Source organism: Ranitomeya variabilis, chromosome 3 (genome assembly GCF_051348905.1).
Source record: "Ranitomeya variabilis isolate aRanVar5 chromosome 3, aRanVar5.hap1, whole genome shotgun sequence".
Classification (NCBI taxonomy): Eukaryota; Metazoa; Chordata; class Amphibia; order Anura; family Dendrobatidae; genus Ranitomeya; species Ranitomeya variabilis.
Window position 1 is genome coordinate 418,096,054 of NC_135234.1, and position 21,409 is coordinate 418,117,462.

Here is a 21,409-nt window from a genome sequence, read left to right on the forward strand (position 1 = left end):
TAATTAATAACAAGCTGCCATACGGAAAAAGCCCATTAGGTGGCAGCAGAGTAAAGTATAAGAGCAGATATACACATCATGGAAACAACACATAAAAACTGAAGAGCATAACTTACATGGAACAGCACAGTTGTCTCATGATGATTCCTACTTACCTGCACCAAACTTAGTGTCAGCGGTGCAAATTATTACAGCGATGGTCCCTTTAAGTGAATGGGGCAATTCTGCAATTACTTGCACTGCACCAAAGAAAAATATGGTATATGCAAAGTAGGAAGCAACCGAAGAGCGATGTAAACATTTCAGAGGCGACAGCATTTGCACAAGCGCCAAAGCCTCTTCAAACATCTGATCCACATGTGTGCCGAGAGTAAGGCCACGTTCATACACTCAGTTTTTGGTGAGTTTTTCACCTCAGTATTTGTAAGCCACAACCAGGAGTGGGTAAGAAATGCAGAAGTGGTGCAGGTGTTTCGATTTTATGTTTCCTCTGACTGCTTACAAATACTGAGGTAAAAAAAAATCACCAAATACTCGATGTGTTAACGTGGCCTAATATTCCTGGCCTACGGAAAGATTAGGCCATCAATTTTAGAAGACACCATTACCCCTTTAAGTGCTGACAAGTTGCTTTCAAATCCCTGTAACTATATGAGCAGTTTGTCTATGGAATATATGGACTTCTAATTGCTCAATGTGTTCACGCATTCTCCAGCTTTTTGCTAGTCATCCTCTTCACCTTTCTACCTATCATGTTTGTTTTCCTTGTCAGCGGTATCGACACACGTCTTTACAATTGTTCAAACACATTAATTATTTTCCTATGCTGCTTTAATGCTCAGTTTTCAAATGACATGTATAATCAGCCAGTGATGACAGCCTGGATAATTCTGACCTTTGCCTTTATAAAAGCATTATTCCATGTTTTGACATAATTTTATGTTAAAGGGATATTGTTGTAATTTCATAGCTCCCATAACTGGGATGTTCCATAGCATTATTACATTATAATTGGTGGGTGTTTGGGATATGCAGCAATCAGTTAAAAAAAAAACAAAAAACACAGTTGTCCCTTAGGCCTCTTTCACACTTCAGTTGTTTGGCGTCAGTCTAAATCCGCCATTTTCCTCAAAAAACGGATCCGGTTTTTTTTCGACGGATCCGTTTTTTTCCCCATAGACTTGCATTAGCGACGGATTGTGACGGATGGTCGTCCGTTCCATCCGTCATGCGACGGATCCGTCAAAATTTGGCGGACGTCATCTAGCCATTGACGGTCATTGCAACGTTTTTTGTCTGCGTTGAAATGGCGGATCGCGACGGATCCGTTGCGTCCGTCATTTCATAGAATGGCCACCTATGGGCGACGGATCCGTCGCGACCGTCATTTCGGCGGATCCGTCGCCCCAATCCGTTTTTTCAATTTTTTTCAATTGCGCATGCTCCAAAAAGTATATACAACCCCCGAGTAAGGGATCCGTCAAAAAAAACGGATCCGTTACATCCGTTTTTTCAACTATTGTGATGGATCCGTCGATCCGTCATTATGTCGGAAGTGACTGACACCAAAAAACTGAAGTGTGAAAGAAGCCTTAACTGGTCTGCGGCGCCTCCTATCACCTGCGTTGCAGAAAACTGCAAAACAAGAACCTATGTAAATCAGTGGGACTGTGTTGCAAATCCTGCACAGTGGGCGGCCGGCAGTGTGGCTCGGTGGGTGGTCAGCTGTGTAATGCCAAAAGAGCCATGATAAGGAATGGAGACCATCATTTTCTATTGTTGGAAAACTCCAATGTCCAGAGATCCAACAATAAATGATTATTCGTTTGAGAGGGGGGATTGTGAGCTGACCACACCATGTCATCTGATGTTGAGGGTTGGATTCCGAGTGTAGGGTGCCGGTCCTGCTGGTGAAGTTCAGCCAAGGGTTCAAGGAGGAGAGACATGAGCGGCACGGAGGCTTGCCATAGATGCCATTTTTGTGATGGTGTAAAAATCAGCACCTCTCTTCTTGTAAGCAGTGACAATAATGTAAATTGTATAGGAGGGAGGGAACAAAAAAAATACCCTGAAGATGATTACAAAATGAACCTTTGGGACCCCCATTCTCAAATGTGGGGACTCGGTAATTGCACCCACAGTGATCATACATTTATCACCTATTCTGTGTATGTGTATGATATGTATTGGTTATTGGACAACCACATTAATAACCAGAGAAAATTTAGCAATGTGAGTATATAAAAAGATTTGGTATAAAAAAAAAATGAGGAACATAAAGAGGTTTGGAAAAACTTTTAGATTAAGTGGTTAAAACAATATATCTATTTACTGACAGTAACATTGATAGTGTGTAATAAAAATGTAACAAATTATTAATTTAATAAAAATAAATGACAGATGTAGTCTCCATCTTTTAATCTCCATCTTCTGCTCATAAGCCAAGCTACGAGCTGTCATACTATCTTCCCTGAAAACAACCATTTAAAATTTATAACAAAGATATATTTAACAGATCCTAATGATTTGTGTGACCAAGTGCATTCAGCGTAGCAAAACAGTCCTCAGGCAAACATTAATAATCTCATTGATGACAAGGCATCTAAGTGCATGTATTTGTGTCCGTCACCCTCAGGCTACGTGCACACGTTGCGGAAAGTGGTACGGATTTTTCCAGGCTGATTTTGGTAAATCCGCACTGCGGATTTCCTGCGGAATTACCGCGATTTTTTTGCGGATTTTGTTCGGATTCCACATGCGGTTTAACACCTGCGGATTCCTATTATGGAGCAGTTGTAAACCCCTGCGGAATACGCACAAAGAATTGACATGCTGCGGAATAAACGCTACGTTTCCGCGTGTTTTTTTTCCACAGCATGTGCACTGCGGATTTTGTTTACATGGTACTGTAAACTCAGGGAAAACTGCTGCGAATCCGTAACGTGTGCACACAGCCTCATACTCAATACTGAATAAATTGAGGTTTGGAAAATGCTGTTCCATTTTTTCATCCTTTGCATATCATCAACATGTCTATCAATCATGTGATTATCATAATACCACAACTTTATCTTCTTGGTTTTGTAGTTTCAATGTTGAGGAATGTGTGTATGTATAGATAGATAGACAGATAGATAGATAGATAGATAGATATGTTTCACGGAGGTTATTAGCTTCAGTGATATAAACCTGGATTTTTGCTCCAGCATGCTATGTGCTGAAGGTGGTTAATCGGCTATGACAGGGCCAGGTTTATTGTGAACAGTAAAAATTGCTCACAGAAAAAAGCAGCCTGATAATATTAAGGTGTCTAACTAGCTATAATTATACCATATGTGAATTCCGTTCTCGGACTCCCTCCTGTGGTCATGAATGGTACTTTGGTTGGTTCTGCTCTTGGACTCCCTCTGGTGGCTTCGAGCGGAACTGCTGGTCACTGAGGTTGGCTTTATCAGCTGCTCTCGTTTATTGCTATGCGGGCTTACCTATTTAACTCCACTCAGATCGTTACTTCATGCCAGCTGTCAATGTATCAGTATTGGTTCAGATCTCTCTTGGACTTCTCTGAGGACCTGTCTACTCCAGCAGAAGATAAGTCCCTGCTAGTTAATTTGTTGTTACTGCTGCCGGAATATATTTCTTAGTACTGCTAAATTCTAGTCCAGCTTGCTATCATGATATTTCCTTGCTAGCTGGAAGCTCTGGGGTGCAGTGTTGCACCTCCACACCGTGAGTCGTGTGGGGGTCTTTCTGCATACTCTGCGTGGTTTTTATAGTTTTTTGTGCTGACCGCATAGTTTCCTTTTCTATCCTCTGACTGTATAGTGAAGTCTGGCCTCCTTTGCTAAAACCTGTTTCATTCCTGTGTTTGTGACTTTCCTCTTAACTCACAGTCAATATATGTGGGGGGCTGCTTTTACCTTTGGGGAATTTCTCTGAGGCAAGGTTAGGCTTCTATTTCTATCTTTAGGGGTAGTTAGCTCTTAGGCTGTGAAGAGGCGTCTAGGGAGAGTTGGGTACGCTCCACGGCTATTTCTAGTGTGTGTGTGATAGGAGTAGGGTTTGCGGTCAGCAGAGTTCCCACTTTCCCAGAGCTGGTTCTGATTACTAGTTTACTCATCAGGTCTTTCCGAGTGCTCCTAACCACTAGGTCCATAACAACCATATCCAGGATGCTGTTGCATGTTAGGACTAATAAGGACATATCGACACGGAAAGGAACAAGAGAAAAAAAGCGATCAAGAGTCAAATGCTATTACGAAACATAACAAATAACTTTATTGCAGGAAACATACGCGCATGCAAGATTGGGATGCACAAGATGGGCGCAATATATAATGTTTTGTTACACCAATCACAGAAGTCTTATATACTGGTTAAATGTGTAGTGCATTGCTATAACCCTGTAGTTATCACCAAGTGGTTTGGTATCAAGGTCCATGTATAAGCACAAAGTAGTTCTTCAAGGAGGATAGTGACAATGTTTTACCTTAAATCGATACCAATGAATGCAGAGTCTGCGCCTTCACCCCACAGTTATAGACTGTAATGTATGCTGTTTAGGGCAGCACTATGGCTCAGTGGCCTTTGAACACTGAAGTCCTGGGTTCAAATACCACCAAGGACAATATCTGCAATGAGTTTGTATGTTCTCCCCATGGGTTTCCTCCGGGTACTCCGATTTCCTCCCACATTCCAAATACATACTGACAGGGAATTTAGATTGTGAGCCCCAATGGGGACAGCGATGATAATGTTTGTAAAGCACTGCAGAATACGATAGCGCTATATAAGCAAGGCATAATAAATAAATTTAGACCAACAAGACTGAATATGTCCATTTTGTTGTGGACTGGTTTATGAGGCGTGTTTTAATAAACCAGCGGAAGATTTAAATGAAAAGCATTCCTTTGACTACTTCGTTAAGCAGCTGAGTGAGTCGAACAATATACATGTGTGAAAAAGTGTTTGCCCCCTTCCTGATTTCCTATCCCTTTGCATGTTTGTCACACTTAAATGTTTCACATCACTAAATTGAAATATTAGACAAAGATAACACAAGTAAACACAAAATTCAATTTTTAAATGAAGGTCTTTATTAATAAGGATAAAAGAAATCCAAACCTTCAGGGCCATGCGTAAAGAAGTGATTGCCGCACCCTACCTTAAAACATAAATTAACTGTGGTTTATCACATCTGAGTTAAAATTCCCTTGCTACACACAGGCCTGATTACTGCCACACCTGTTCTCAATCAAGAAATGACTTAAATAGGACCTGCCTAACAAAGTGAAGTAGACCAAAAATTCATAGCTAGATATCATCAAAAGCTAGATATCATGCCGCGATCCAAAGAAATTGGAAAAAAAGAAAAAACAAAGTAATTGAAATCTATCAGTCTAGAAAATGTTATAAAGCCATTTCTCAAGCTTTGGGACTCCAGCGAACCACAGTGAGAGCCATTATCCACAAATGGCGAAAACATGGAACAGTGGTGAACCTTCCCAGGAGTGGCTGGCAGACAAAAATTACCCCAAGAGCGCAGCGATTACTCATACAAGAGGTCACAAAAGACCCCACAACAACATCCAAAGAAGTGCAGGCCTCCCTTGCCTCAGTTATGGTCAGTCTTCAAGACTCCACCATAAGAAAGAGACTGTGCAAAAATTGCCTGAATGGCACAGTTTGAGGATGAAAAGCACTACTGAGAAATAACAACATAAAAGCTTGTCTCAGTTTTACTATAAAACATCTTGGTGATCCACAAGAAATTTTGGGAAAATACTCTGTGGACTGACGAGACAAAAGTTGAACTTTGTGGAAGGTGTATTTCCCATTACATCTGGCATAGAGGTAACGCAGCATTTCAGAAAAGGAACATCATATCAATAAAATATGGGGGTGGTGATAGTGTGATGGTCTGGGGCTGTTTTGCTGCTTCAGGACCTGGAAGACTTGCTGTGGTAAATGGAACCTTGAATACTGTCTACCAAAAAATCCTGAAGGAAAATGTCCGGCCATCTGTTCGTGACCTCAAGCCAAAGTGCACTCTGGTTGTGCAGCAGGACACTGATCCAAAACACATCAGCAAGTCCACCTCTGAATGGCTTAAGAAAAACAAAATTAAGACTTTGGAGTGGTCTAGTCAAAGTCCTGACCTTAATCCGATTGAAATGCTGTGGATATCGCAAACGCTTGATTACAGTTGTTGATTCGAAGGGTGGCCCCTAGAAGCAACAGTTTGAAGAAGGTTTGGATTTTTTCCCCTTAATAATAAAGACCTTCATTTAAAAACTGCATTTTGTGTTTACTTGTGTTATCGCTGTCTAATATTTAAATTTGTTTGATGATCTGAAACATTTAAGTGTGACAAACATGCAAAAGAATAGCAAACCAGGATGGGGGAAAACACTTTTTCACACAACTGTGTATGTATATACATAAATACATATAATCTCAGTGTTTGTCCTGTATTGGATTGTAACCAAAATACTGCCACCATGGTTGACCACATGATGCAGTAAGGCATCTATACAGTCCTGCTCATCGTTATTGGCACCCAGGCAGTTCAAGTACATAACGTGGAATATCTCCTGAAACAAATGAATTAAGTGACACAGTTTTTTTGGTACATCGCTCATGTTAAATATAAAAGAGAAAATTATAAACAATAATTTAAAACAAAAAAACTATGGGAGGGAAAAAAATAGAAAAAAACTAAAGCTTTCTGTTATACTGGTATTGACACCCTTTACATTAAATTAGTATAGTAAATCACAAATGAGAATCACCTGTGATTAATTGTTGGTGCCCATGTGACATGAATTAGCCAATGAATGATGCCTTCACTGTTTTAAAAAGCTATATGGTAGGCCATGTTCCTTTGTTACAATGGTGAAGACAAAGACGCTGTCTGAGGACATCAGAACGGCTATTATTAGCAAATACAAGACTTCCAAAGGGTATAAGGCCATCTCCAAAGACTTTGGTATCCCAGTTTCAACTGTGCGCAATGTTATTAAGAAGTTTGCCAAGCATGAAACCGTCAAGATCCTCCCTGGACGTGGGGGACAGACAAAAATTAACAAGAGATGTCTTTGAAGGTTGGTGCGAATGGCGGAAAAAACACCTCGTCAAACATCCAATGACCTGAAGGCCAACCTGGAACAGTCTGGGGTCATGGTTTCAACAAGTAACATACGCTGCACACTGAACCAAGCATAGCTTTATGGCAAAGGCCAAGGAAGAAACCATTGCTGAAGAAAAGACATAAAAAGGAACTAGTGATCTTTGCCAAAGATTACCTTGACAAACCACAATCCTTCTGGGAAAATGTTCTGTGGATAGTTGAAACAAAAATAGAGCTTTCTGTGGTGCTGTTGAAGTATGTTATTAATACCATGGATGGCAAAAAAAGAAAAGATAAATCAGTCTTGGAACAAATCAAGCCAGACATGTCACTTGAAGCAAGGATCACCAGGCCACGACTTGCCTACTTTGGACACATCATACTAAGAGAGCAATCACCAGAGAAGGACCTCATTGTCGGAAGAATAGAAGAAACAAAGTGAAGAGGAAGATCAGCAGCCCGATGGCTTGATACTATCAAGATAACGTCAGAGAAAACCCTGGCTTGCACAAGAAAGATCTTTTTATAGATCAGTCATCCAACAAGTTGCCATGGCTTGAGATTAAAAAAATAAATAAATGAATACACATGTGCACAGTCTCGTCCAGATCTCTGAACTGCTGCTGTGCTGCCGGTGGGCATCTGGAAAAAGAATGGTTCACACCACTGGAAGTTTTGCAACATAAGTACTCACATTTCTGCAAACTCTGAGTGGCATATACTGTACATTCACATTGGTGATTTCCTCTTTCCTATGTATCTTCCAGTGTCACACTAGTTCTAGTTTTCTATTCATACACTGTGAAGTTATGGGTGAATGATAGAAGACTTCTGCCATGCCGGATATTGAGACATATCAGTAAACTATACTGCATCTGTAACTGCAAGATATAGGGGTTTCCTGTAATAACCTCAGCCTCTAATTTTAGCTCACTATACATGTATTTGGAATATTTGTGGCTGGACTAATGCTGTGCTGTACAATACAATTAGAAATTATTAAAATGAGGCCCTAGTGCCAGGACTTCTAATATCAAGTGCACAGGTTTGCCTTTCCTTAATATTTAGAGTTACCCTTGATCTGGCCCTGCACATATTTCGCCACCCCTCAATAATTCTTCTTGGAGCACATCAGTGATGTTCATGGTCATTACATTAAATGCGCGGTTTGTAGGAAGTGTATAGTTGACAACTAAAGAGAAAAGGGAAAGAGGGGGCGAAAGTAACAGTATGCAACTGAAATAGAGGGGGTGGAAAAATGATACAAGAAAGAAGATAGAGTAGAATTAAAAATAGTACCGAACCCCTCAAAGCAAATGATAGCCACCCACTCACAGCTGTAAGTTACACATAAAACCCTTACTGTTCAAGAGCTGACTCAGCTCCCAATTTGTCTGTCATATGGACTCGCATTGCCCTCCTTTCTCTAGATCAAAAGCCTTAGTGATGCCGCTTGCAGCACCCTCATTACCTAAATGAAGAAGATCTGGCAAACGCAGTGAATTAACAAGAGCGAGAGGTTTCAATGAATACACTGTGACGTTAGGGGACTGCATATGGTGATTTACAGCTCACTTGTATTCTTATTTTATCGAACAAATTGTCAGGAAGTGGGAAAGATAAGGAGTTAAATGATGAAAGACCAACTTTAGTGGTCTCTGATCATAATAGCAATAATATTAATTTTATTTATATAGCTCCAACATATCCCACAGAACTTTAAAATTAAGCGGGGACATGTACAGACAACAAAAACATTACAGAGTTTATTTTACTCACTTACATAGTGCCATAAATTACACAGCGCTTTACCAACATAATCGGCACTGTCTCCATTGGGGCTCACAATCTAAATTTCCTGTCAGTATGTCTTTGGAGTGTGGGAGGAAACCCACGCAAACACGGGGAGAACATACAAATTCTTTGCAGATGTTGTCCTTGGTTGGATTTGAACCCAGGTCCCCAGCGCTGAAAGGCTGGCATGCTAACCACTGAGCCACCATGCTGCCCTACACATAATTGAACCATTGCAGGAGTGAGGGCCCTGCTCACAAGTTTACAATCTATAAGAAAAGAGTAATAAAATTGGTACAAAGTGCTTGTCATCATTATAATAAATTATAATAAATTATAATAAATAGAGGATTTCAAATAATGCTGCATGACCGATCATCAGCACCACCAGTATCTGTCTAAGTACAGTTACCAAGTGCTATTGGGTCCATGGAGGATGTGGAGACAGATGAATTGGAGGGACCAGGGAAGAGTTAGACTAGTGAAGTGAGAGGATAGCTCTTTCTACAGAGATGTGTTTTTTTAGAACGCTTAAAAAAAATGGGGGGGGGGGGGGCAGGTGTTAAATCACATTGTCTGTGGTGGGCATTCCAGAGATCTGGCGCAGCGCGAGAGAAGTCTTAGAGGTGAAAGTGAAAGATTCACATTATGGATAGCATGAGTAGGGTAATAGACTGAGATGAGAGAGGAGATTATGGCAATGCAGAACTGAATAAAGCATTGTGGGTGAGAGTGATAAGTTTATATTATACTCTGTAGCGGATGGGTAACCAGTACAATGACTGGCACAAGGTGGAGGCATTGCTGTAGTGGCTGGACATAAATACAACCCTGGCTGCCGCATTCAGGATGCATTGGAAAGGAGAGAGTTTAGTAAGAGGGAGACAGATTATTAGAAAGTTGCAGTAGTCCAGACAAAAAGATAGTGCCGCTCTTCTAGCAATTTTTTGCAGTTTCAAAGGTGAAAAAGGACAGATTCTGGAGATGTTTATAAGGTGCAGATGGCATGAAAGAGCAATTAAGTGGCTGGATATAAGGAATAGAGGAAACATCTATGTCAAATATGACCTCAAGACAGTGAGCGTGCTGCTTGGGAGTTATGGTTGAATCACCTAAGGAAATTGCAATATCGGGTTTAGGTAGATTAGTAGAGGGAGGAAACAACAGAAGTTCAGTTTCAAGAGATTCAGCTTTAGATAGAGCTAGAACACGACATTAGAGACCGCAGACAGACAACCCCATGAGAAGAAGTGTTAAATTGGGAGTCATCAGCATATAGAGGTTGTACTGGATATAAAATCTATTGTTCGTTTGTCCAATAGGGGTAGTGTTAGATTGAAGAGGAGGGGGCCTAGGTCTGAACCCTGAGGAACCCTGACAGTAAGGCAGGGGTCCCCAACCTGTAGCTCGGGAGCCACATGTGGCTCGCGGTCCCATGAATTGTGGCTCGCGGCTGTCTGTCAGCTTAGTGCATTAGCCCCAGTTCTAACAAACAGGTATGAAGAGCACATCTGAAAATGGTGAATTTTGTGAGCAGCCCTGCACAGAAGAGCAGATCTGGATGCACATATCCTGGTCTTAGGGGTTTAGAGATGATTTAATTATGGTACGCTGGAGACAAGATGACACCACCTGTCAGAGGAGGTATTTGAAGATGGATGTGACAGTGTCTTGGGAGTGCTTTATAGGAGAATACTGAATGGGCAGTATTGTAGAAACCCCTGGATCTTTGTATACTGCTTTGGGGTGATTGATTTTTGTGGAAAAGCTTTGGTTACCATTATGCCTGTAATGGGGGCTTTGGTTGCCACTGCTGTGAGGGGGGCGGGAGCTGAATGTGGCTCGCGACCCTCTCTCAAGGCTGGATGTGGCTCGCAACCCTCTCTCAGAGCTGAATGTGGCTCTCAAGGTCAGAAACGTTGGGGACCTCTGCAGTAAGGGGAAGAGGAGAGGAAGAATAGCTGGTAAATTATACAGTGAAGGAGCAGTCACAGTGGTATGAGGAAAACCAAGAAAGAGGGGTTTCTTTGAGTTCTAGTGAGCGAAGCAGATTGAGGAGGAACTGGTGATCCACAGAGACAAATGCTGCAAAGAGATTCGGGAAAATCAGCGCGGAGCAGTGACCATTAGATATAGCTATTAGTAGAACATTAGAGACTTTAATAAGGGAAGTTTCAGAAGAATGTGAAGAGTGGAAAGCAGATCATATAGGGTCAAGAAAAGAGTTATCTGAAAGATAGTGGATTAGATGAGAGAGGACCAAACATTCCAGTAGTTTAGAGATGAAGAGGAAATTAAGAGACAGGTCTGTAGATAGCAGGGATGTTCTGGATAAGGGATGTTTTTCAGCAAAGGAGTTCGGATGGCATGTTTGAATGAGGAGGGAAATATTCTTGAAGAAAGCAAAAGGTCAAGTATTTTAGTTAGATGGGTAATGACAGTCGGGGAGAGAGATTGGAGGAGGAAAAGAAGCGAGATGTTTGGTAACTTCTTCAGTTTCAGGTTGAAAGGTGGAAAGAGAACTTGAGGTGCAGGAACGAGGGGGATCCTATCTGTAACATAGTAACATAGTTAGTAAGGCCGAAAAAAGACATTTGTCCATCCAGTTCAGCCTAAATTCCATCATAATAAATCCCCAGATCTACGTCCTTCTACAGAACCTAATAATTGTATGATACAATATTGTTCTGCTCCAGGAAGACATCCAGGCCTCTCTTGAACCCCTCGACTGAGTTCGCCATCACCACCTCCTCAGGCAAGCAATTCCAGATTTTCACTGCCCTAACAGTAAAGAATCCTCTTCTATGTTGGTGGAAAAACCTTCTCTCCTCCAGACGCAAAGAATGCCCCCTTGTGCCCGTCACCTTCCTTGGTATAAACAGATCCTCAGCAAGATATTTGTATTGTCCCCTTATATACTTATACATGGTTATTAGATCGCCCCTCAGTCGTCTTTTTTCTAAACTAAATAATCCTAATTTCGCTAATCTATCTGGGTATTGTAGTTCTCCCATCCCCTTTATTAATTTGTTGCCCTCCTTTGTACTCTCTCTAGTTCCATTATATCCTTCCTGAGCACCGGTGCCCAAAACTGGACACAGTACTCCATGTGCGGTCTAACTAGGGATTTGTACAGAGGCAGTATAATGCTCTCATCATGTGTATCCAGACCTCTTTTAATGCACCCCATGATCCTGTTTGCCTTGGCAGCAGCTGCCTGGCACTGGCTGCTCTAGGTAAGTTTATCATTAACTAGGATACCCAAGTCCTTCTCCCTGTCAGATTTACCCAGTGGTTTCCCGTTCAGTGTGTAATGGTGATATTGATTCCTTCTTCCCATGTGTATAACCTTACATTTATCATTGTTAAACCTCATCTGCCACCTTTCAGCCCAAGTTTCCAACTTATCCAGATCCATCTGTAGCAGAATACTATCTTCTCTTGTATTAACTGCTTTACATAGTTTTGTATCATCTGCAAATATCAATATTTTACTGTATAAACCTTCTACCAGATCATTAATGAATATGTTGAAGAGAACAGGTCCCAATACCGACCCCTGCGGTACCCCACTGGTCACAGCGACCCAGTTAGAGACTATACCATTTATAACCACCCTCTGCTTTCTATCACTAAGCCAGTTACTAACCCATTTACACACATTTTCCCCCAGACCAAGCATTCTCATTTTGTGTACCAACCTCTTGTGCGGCACGGTATCAAACGCTTTGGAAAAATCGAGATATACCATGTCCAATGACTCACCGTGGTCCAGCCTATAGCTTACCTCTTCATAAAAACTGATTAGATTGGTTTGACAGGAGCGATTTCTCATAAACCCATGCTGATATGGAGTTAAACAGTTATTCTCATTGAGATAATCCAGAATAACATCCTTCAGAAACCCTTCAAATATTTTACCAACAGTAGAGGGTAGACTTACTGGCCTATAATTTCCAGGTTCACTTTTAGAGCCCTTTTTGAATATTGGCACCACATTTGCTATGCGCCAGTCCTGCGGAACAGACCCCGTCGCTATAGAGTCCCTAAAAATAAGAAATAATGGTTTATCTATTACATTACTTAGTTCTCTTAGTACTCGTGGGTACTTGTGAGGTGATTGGTTGAAAATGTCTTGAGTGATATGGCTATTTTATTTTTCTTAGAAATAAGTGGCCAGATCGTCAGCCAAGGTTGTTGATGGGGGCTTATACCTTAGGGCTAAGCAGAGAGGGAAACATTTTGAAGAGTTGTTTTGGGTTGTCGGATAGTGACATGATGAGAATGGTAAAGTAGGCTTGTTTAGCAAGATGGAGAGCAGAGTCATAAGTTTTTAGCATGAATTTATAGTGGATGAAGGCTTCTGCTGAAAGTGATTTTCTCCAGTGACGCTTGGCACACCTAAAGCACTGTTCGAGAAAATGTGGTTGCAGCTTGTGCCAGGGTTGCAGTCGCCTGTATCGTGTTGTTCTCCTCTGTTCTGTTTAAATGATTAAAAACAAGACCATAAAAAGAAAATGTCCCTCATTGCCATATTTTAGGAATAATATGTAATTATTATTCAATTCTGGAAAAGACTTAATTCAAACTGCTGTTAGGTGTCACCATTTAGATCCCAAGTCTGGGCACTGGTGAGCACCGAGACTCTGATTCATGTAGGAGTTTTTGCCAGAATTAAATTCCTTAAAATGTCACAAAATTCTCTAATTTACAAAATTTTGTGACTTTTTAAATGTTTATGCCAGTCACAGACAGATTTCACAAAAATGGGGGGAGCTGGGGAAGGTGTGACAAATTCATAGTAATTTACTCCACAAATTTGGTGTAAATTACTTCAGAAATTTCAGTCAGCCACTGGCTGGAGTAACATTTCTGCCAGAGGTACATGACAGTTGTAATACATGCTGAACTAATTAAGAGGCACATGACTCTTAAATAATTTAGTGCATCTTACTCCAGCACTCTTTTTATTAAGACTGGTGTACAAATAGCCAGTCTTAAGGAATCTGGGCCTCAATAAGAAACCCCACCATACACATTAATGTCAGCCGAACTCACCAATATTGATGGGTTCAGTGACAGTTTAATTTGTATGGAGGCCCCAAGCCATTGATTGTTGGGGGAGGTAAATATCCAGCATGTCCAATTTCAGACTGCTGATCCTTCGCTTTTCCTGGAGTGAGCGCTCCTGGGTAAGGGAGAGCAGAACCATCGTTGGCTGACAGCCATTAAATATGTATGGCTGTCATTATACTGTAATTTCTATCACTGGATCACAATGAATAACGACTTAGCTAAAGATCAGCATTAATAAGAGTAGAGTGCTCTACCCATCAGGTTAAGGAGTTGCTGAGTACTGTCCAGGATCTAAGTGCAGCAAACCCTTGGGCCTCCTCTGTGTCACAGTTCAGTGCAGTCTATTATCTTTTAGCTTCTTTCAGCCTGACATTGAGTGAGCACATCACATTGTGTAGGCAGCACATACCCGCCACCACCACTTGCTTTTCCAAGTACCGTAACTAACAAGGAGGCCATATAATGTTTTGAAAAATGTTAAAGTAGTTTTACACCCATTTTCTTACAAACAAATCCACTGTAGTCTTAAAGGGAACCTGTCACCCCCAAAATCGATGGTGAGGTAAGCTCACCGTCATCAGGGGCTTATCTACAGCATTCTGTAATGCTGTAGATAAGCCCCCGATGTTACCTGAAAGTGGAGAAAAAGACGTTAGATTATACTCACCCAGGGGCGGTCCCGCTGCGGTCCGGGTCCGATGGGTGTCTCGGTCCGGTCCCGAGCCTCCCATGTTCATTCCATGACGTCCTCTTCTGGTCTTCACGCTGTGGCGTACTTTGTCTGCCCTGTTGAGGGCAGAGCAAAGTACTGCAGTGCGCAGTTGCTGGGCCTCTCTGACCTTTCCAGCGCCTGCGCACTGCAGTACTTTGCTCTGCCCTCAACAGGGCAGACAAAGTACGCCTGCGCCGCAGCGTGAAGACCAGAAGAGGACGTCATGGAATGAAGATGGGAGGCTCGGGACCGGACCGGAGACACCCATCCGACCGGACCGCAGCGGAACCGCCCCTGGGTGAGTATAATCTAACGTCTTTTTCTCCTCTTTCATGTAACATCGGGGCTTATCTACAGCATTACAGAATGCTTTAGATAAGCCCCTGATGACGGTGAGGTTACCTCACCATCGATTTTGGGGGTGACAGGTTCCCTTTAAAATAAATTAAAAACTAAAATATATTTGCCAACTGATCCCCCCCACTTTCACTTTGAAGTGCTGCCTCTGGTTGGCTTCCTACTCAGCTGGGGACGGTACAAGATTGCTGTAGCCAAATACTGGGCATGGGGATGATTAATGCGTCACTGCTGTGACTAGTGATTGCAATGGTCATTTACTGTCTACCGGGAAAGTAAGCAAGGAGATTGGTGAGCTACCTGGCAGCATATTGGAACAGAAGCAGAAGAGGTAGGTGAGTATATTACTTTTTTAGTATTATTATTATTATTATTATTTACAGTTCACTGTTCTCTTTTTTTTAGAATGAAAAAAGAGGTGGACAACCCCTTTATCAAAGCACTCCCATTAAAGTTTGTATCCTCTTAATATATTGCAATCATTATATTATATAGAACTGTGTACGTGCACTTGCAATTGCTCATTTTGCCTTTCTACCTAGTTAATTCTTCTCTTTGCTAAATAATATGATGATTGCAATATATTAAGAGGATAAAAATTGATGGGAGGAGTGCTTCTTTAAGACTGGGGCTATACAGCAACTACACAGAGCAACTGTGCTTTTCCAAAATCGTGATAAAATTGTAGAATTTTGTCATAATTTATACCATTATTGCCTGTTTGGAGATCTGGTTACCGTGGTCGCATAACTAATGACATGTGACTGAGACTGCAATGCACAATTTGCAAGCAAGTTTGGATTTCTTGTGACTTAGGCTACTTTCACACTAGCGTCGTACGACGCACGTCGCAATGCGTCGTTTTGGAGAAAAAAACGCATCCTGCAAAGTTGCCCGCAGGATGCGTTTTTTTCTCCATAGGCTTGCATTAGTGACGCATTGCCACACGTTGCATCCGTTGTGCGATGGATGCGTCGTGTATTGGCGGACCGTCGGCACAAAAAAACGTTACATGTAACGTTATTTTGTGCGTCGTGTTCGCCATTTCCGACCGCGCATGCGCGGCCGGAACTCCGCCCCTTCCTCCCCGGACATTACAATGGGGCAGCGGATGCGTTGAAAAACTGCATCCGCTGCCCCCGTTGTGCTTCTATTTCACAGTATGCGTCGGTACGTTGGCCCGACGCACTGCGACGGGCCGACGCTAGTGTGAAAGTAGCCTTAAGGATCACAATGGAACCAATTGTTATGTTATGATGGAGCACTGCCATACTATGATGTCCAGATGAAGTCACTGTGTGAACAGAAGCCAAATATTCAGATATAAGCTATTAGCAGATACTCAGTGATTGGTTACAGCAGTGATGCACGCTGTCAACTTGCGGCCAAAACACTAAGACTTGACCAGTATCAGGGGGCCAGAGCTGGATCTGGGGATGGAGAGTACTTGTTGTGCTTGTTATTTTAGGCATTTTAGAGTATTTGGGGGCCACTTTCCTGAAAGTGGAAATCCACTCTAGTACTCATCAACACAATTAAATAAACTATACAAATGATACTGTCGGTGAGGGGACAAGATAAGGGCCTCACTTAGGCTACTTTCACACTAGCGTTAACTGCATTACGTCGCAGATCCGTTTTTTGCCGAAAAAACGGATGCGTCAAAAAAAGTGAAAAACGTATGCCACGCATACAGCATTTCGACGGATCCGTCGCAAATCCGCTAAACGTTTCCGTCGAAAATACTGGATGCGTTGCATACGTTGCATCCGTTTTTACCATCCGTTGCATCCGTTTTTACGACGGATCCGTTTTTAAAATGGGAGGCTCCCAAATTTGATTGGCTACTGGAAAATATGGAAAACTATATAATTACTGTTTTTACAGCCCATCTTTGAGGGTTTTAGTTTTGTGGCAGCGATGGAAGGTGTTCTTGTGAGGATTGCACTTAAATACGTGGCACTTATATACGTGGCACTTATATACGTGGCACTTAAATACGTGGCACTTAAATACGTGGCACTTAAATTCGTGGCACTTATATACGTGGCACTTAAATACGTGGCACTTAAATACGTGGCACTTAAATTCGTGGCACTTATATACGTGATACGTGGCACTTAAATACGTGGCACTGAAATACGTGGCACTTGAATACGTGGCACTTAAATACGTGGCACTTAAATACGTGGCACTTAAATACGTGGCACTTGAATACGTGGCACTTAAATACGTGGCACTTAAATACGTGGCACTTAAATACGTGGCACTTAAATACGTGGCACTTAAATACGTGGCACTTAAATTCGTGGCACTTATATACGTGATACGTGGCACTTAAATACGTGGCACTGAAATACGTGGCACTTGAATACGTGGCACTTAAATACGTGGCACTTAAATACGTGGCACTTAAATACGTGGCACTTAAATACGTGGCACTTAAATACGTGGCACTTAAATACGTGCCACGTATATAAGTGCCACGTATTTCAGTGCCACGTATTTCAGTGCCACGTATTTAAGTGCCACGTATTTAAGTGCCACGTATTTAAGTGCCACATATCACGTATATAAGTGCCACGTATTTAAGTGCCACGTATTTAAGTGCCACGTATATAAGTGCCACGTATATACGTGGCCATATATGTGGGGTTGAAGGCCCAGGCCAGGTTTATATAGATTTGGGGGTGTCTGGCCATTTGGCAACAAAATCCAGCTTCTAAGCATGCTCAGTGTAAAAAAACGTATTGCAGCGCTGCATTGCGTCGTACGACGTGTCCCGACGCATCCGTCGCTCATAGGCTTCCATTGTAGCCAACGACGCATGCCGCAGGATGCGTCGCGACACGTTTTTTAGGCGGAGACAAAAAACGCTACAAGCAACGTTTTTTGCCGACGACGTATCGCCAAATTTCGACGCATCCGTCGTAAAACGTACACGACGTATGCCAATCCGTCGCAATACGTCGCCAATACAAGTCTATGGGGAAAAAACGCATCCAGCAAAAACTTTTGCTGGATGCGTTTTTTCGGAAAAAAGACGTTTTGAGACGTAATGCAGTTAACGCTAGTGTGAAAGTAGCCTTACACATAATTTTTTTTTTTCTCAGAATGGAAGATAATTGAAAGCCACAAGTAATGTGTACAAATATTCTGCAACAATTTCCAGCAGTCACAATCCAGCTTTGGCCTTCACACCAATAAAAGCTTTTATGTCCTGATTTCAAACAAAGGGAAAGACATTGGGCCAGGAATCACAGCCTACAGATACCATTGTGTATCTGTCCAATGAAACATTGAGCAATGGTAAGATAACTTATCTCTCTGGCTTCAGGGACACTCGCTACTGCTTGCAAATGTCTTATTGACAAGACCTACATTTGGAAGACAATAAAGCAGGAGATTCAGGGTGCCAAGTCTGACAAAGGCACACAAAACGTGTAATGCAATGCATGCATGCGCAATCAAGTCACAGGTTCCAGCACCGATATCAATGCCAGCGAGCCAGTGATAGTATGTCTTAGCAGCTCTATTCCAGTTCCATGCTCACTGCTCCAAAATTTTAACTTTTTTTTTACTAGCACCACCTAGTGGCACATATTGTGTATTATCCTCACTCTGTGCTCTTATCCCATGGTTCATCTAGCACCATCTAGTGGCATTTATCAGTATTAGCTCAAAATCCACTCCGTCTGTGCCACCTTAACTGTATATTTTGCACAACATCATTTATGTTTCGCATATAATTATGTTTCCTCTGCTGACCAGACCCAATAGAAAAGCAGTTTTCTAATGTGAGGTTTTCAGTTGGACAGGTCTGGTCACATGTTCCTCCATCAGCTGCCATTTTATGGCTCAGAGAGCTGTGCAGTTTGTGAGGAAAGCTGTACTAACAAGTAGGAGAACCTGTCATACCTGAGAGAAAAAAAAAAATCGCTGCATGATGCGACTGGCAGCGTATATAGGATGGCGCACACCCATACAAATCTATTGGTGTGTGCAAAACATCGGACCGCACTCGGATGTCATTCAAGTGCAGTCCAATATATGCTGACTCACATAGACAAGATGGATAAATTAAGTTCTCCATCTTCTCCGCACCTGTGATCCGATTGTTGCATGCGAGAGAATCGGATCACAGTAACATGACTCTCGTCTCACGCTCGCTGCAGAGTTTGCATATAGCATCCGCATGAATCATCAGATGCTGTACGCTAGTGTGAGCGAGCCCTAACACAAAGGCTAGACGAGGAAAATGATGCAACATTTTTAATGGAACCCAATTGCAAAAATTATTTTAGCCCCAATTGCTTGCCTTTTTTAGGAAGAAAAAAAATATTATTTAAGGTGGAAAACCCCTTTAAGCATTCTCATAGTTTTTTTTATTAGGATATACACAGCTAGATATCATATTAGACATGTTATTGACATGTTATGCACATTGCTGCCAGAGGAAGTAGTCACAGATCACTCATGCAAAGCAGATGGTGCCCACTACAACAAATAGCAGTTGTGTGTGTCCCCTTTAATCACTGTAAGCCGAGAATGGCAGAGAAGAAGGAAGCTTCATTCAGCTACAAAGGAAAGCTGCTCACATTCCTTCCAGAAGGGGGAAGATCACAGGAGTGTATTTGAGGGGGCATCTGTTGGAATAGTGGGAAGGTAGGCTATAACTATTGGGGAGAGCATAGCACTGCTGTGCTGTTATTCCTGGGGAAACACTGGGGAGACAGAGACATTGCTGTAATTACATAAAGATATGGGGAACAATGAAGCAGATACTATTTCTGGAACTGTAAAGCTTTTCCACCCAACCCTCCAATTATCGCAACAATTTCGGGGGAACGTCTGATGACTTGGAGTGGGATCACAAGCTGGGGAGCTATTGTGCTTACTTACAAAATCTTTTGTACAGGCTGCAGTCTTTTAATTACATCTCCTTAGTATTACTAAGTCAAAAATGCCCCAAAGATTACCCTTCTAATTATTCACTACACATATCTCTATGTGTATAATGGATAAAATGTTCCCGAACGAAGAAAACCACCATGGCACTCACCAATCTTCTTGAGATTGAGATCCATCTCTTTTCTTTCATTTGAAACTGATCCACTAAGCATAAAACGGATCTGTTTCCAATGAAAGAATAACGAAAGGCTATGTAACAGATCCGTTTTCCATAGACTTCAATCTTAGAAACATGGATCCAGTTGAAATCAGTTTCATTAGCAGGACCAAAAATTTAAATCTGCACAACTTTTTTGTCTAGGGATTGCAGCCGGTTCTAACGGATGACTACTGGACATGTGAACACGGCCTTACATGCCTGGTTTTATACCGCTTTGGTCAGTGCCATGATTTTGGCAACAAGCTATTTTGTATCCGTGACACTGGGTAGCACCACATTTCACAATGTTTGTCGCTGCCGTCCAGACCTATACAAGCTGAGGTTACGCCGTGGTCTAATACTTATTAGTATATATCTTCTATAGAATAAATTACAACTTCAAAAAGCATCAAGCAGACATGATAAAAAGGGAACGGGAAGTTTTTTTTTATGTCCAAGGCACACACAAACAATTGATCCTTGCAGTTTTTAAAAAATAAATCCACAGAACAGTCTCTAGGTAGATAGCCCTAATCCGTCTGCTTTATTCAAGTAACCATTTAAATGCAGCACAATGACATAAAGATGCAAAATGTATTTAGAAAGTGCAATATAAAGGTTAAGGATAATTTTCTTACGTATAATTCCTTCGGTGCCATCGACATGCTTTGGTACATAGTATGCAGACAGGTCGCTTTGCAGTATCTCATCAGCTGTTGCCCTTGCCAAAGCAGCCGCCAGGAAAGATGGGCAATTACTATAGAAAGGAGACAGAAAGAGACGTTAGTCAAACAGTCCTAACAAGTGATTTATTTTGTACGATTCCTGGAACTAGAGGGCAAAGGAAAACTGGCAAAATACAATTCCACAGTTATGCTCCATAACAAATTATATTACAGGTTAGCAGACTGCTCGACTTCTTCCAGGAGATTGAGTTATGGTTTCTATTCCTGACTCTCCCCATCATTCTTCAGAGAAATCAGATGTAGTCACAAGAGGACCGGCAGTTGCTAAGAATCCGATTGTTGCTGAAAGTTTTTATGCATATCTAATATTGAGGAGTGAGGCTCATTACCGTGAACTTGCTTTATTAGTGGCCCTCGTATACAATATTAGGTTAGACCTGTTTGCCTTCATCACTAATGTTCAGCACATTACCCAGGTTACTAAAGTGGCCATAGATGTGGTCAGAATTTGGCCAATTGAAATAAGATGTAGAAATTGTTGGGAT

At 41.8% G+C, this 21,409-nt stretch overlaps 1 protein-coding gene across 1 annotated transcript in view; it reads right to left on the reverse strand.

Annotated features, from left to right (window-relative positions):
* PPM1E (protein phosphatase, Mg2+/Mn2+ dependent 1E) overlaps positions 1-21,409 on the reverse strand; it is a 296,538-nt gene that overhangs the window by 101,812 nt on the left and 173,317 nt on the right. Inside the window, exon 2 of the mRNA XM_077296341.1 lies at positions 20,817-20,935. Coding sequence (XP_077152456.1) covers positions 20,817-20,935 — 119 coding nt within the window. The remainder of the gene's footprint in view (positions 1-20,816; positions 20,936-21,409) is intronic.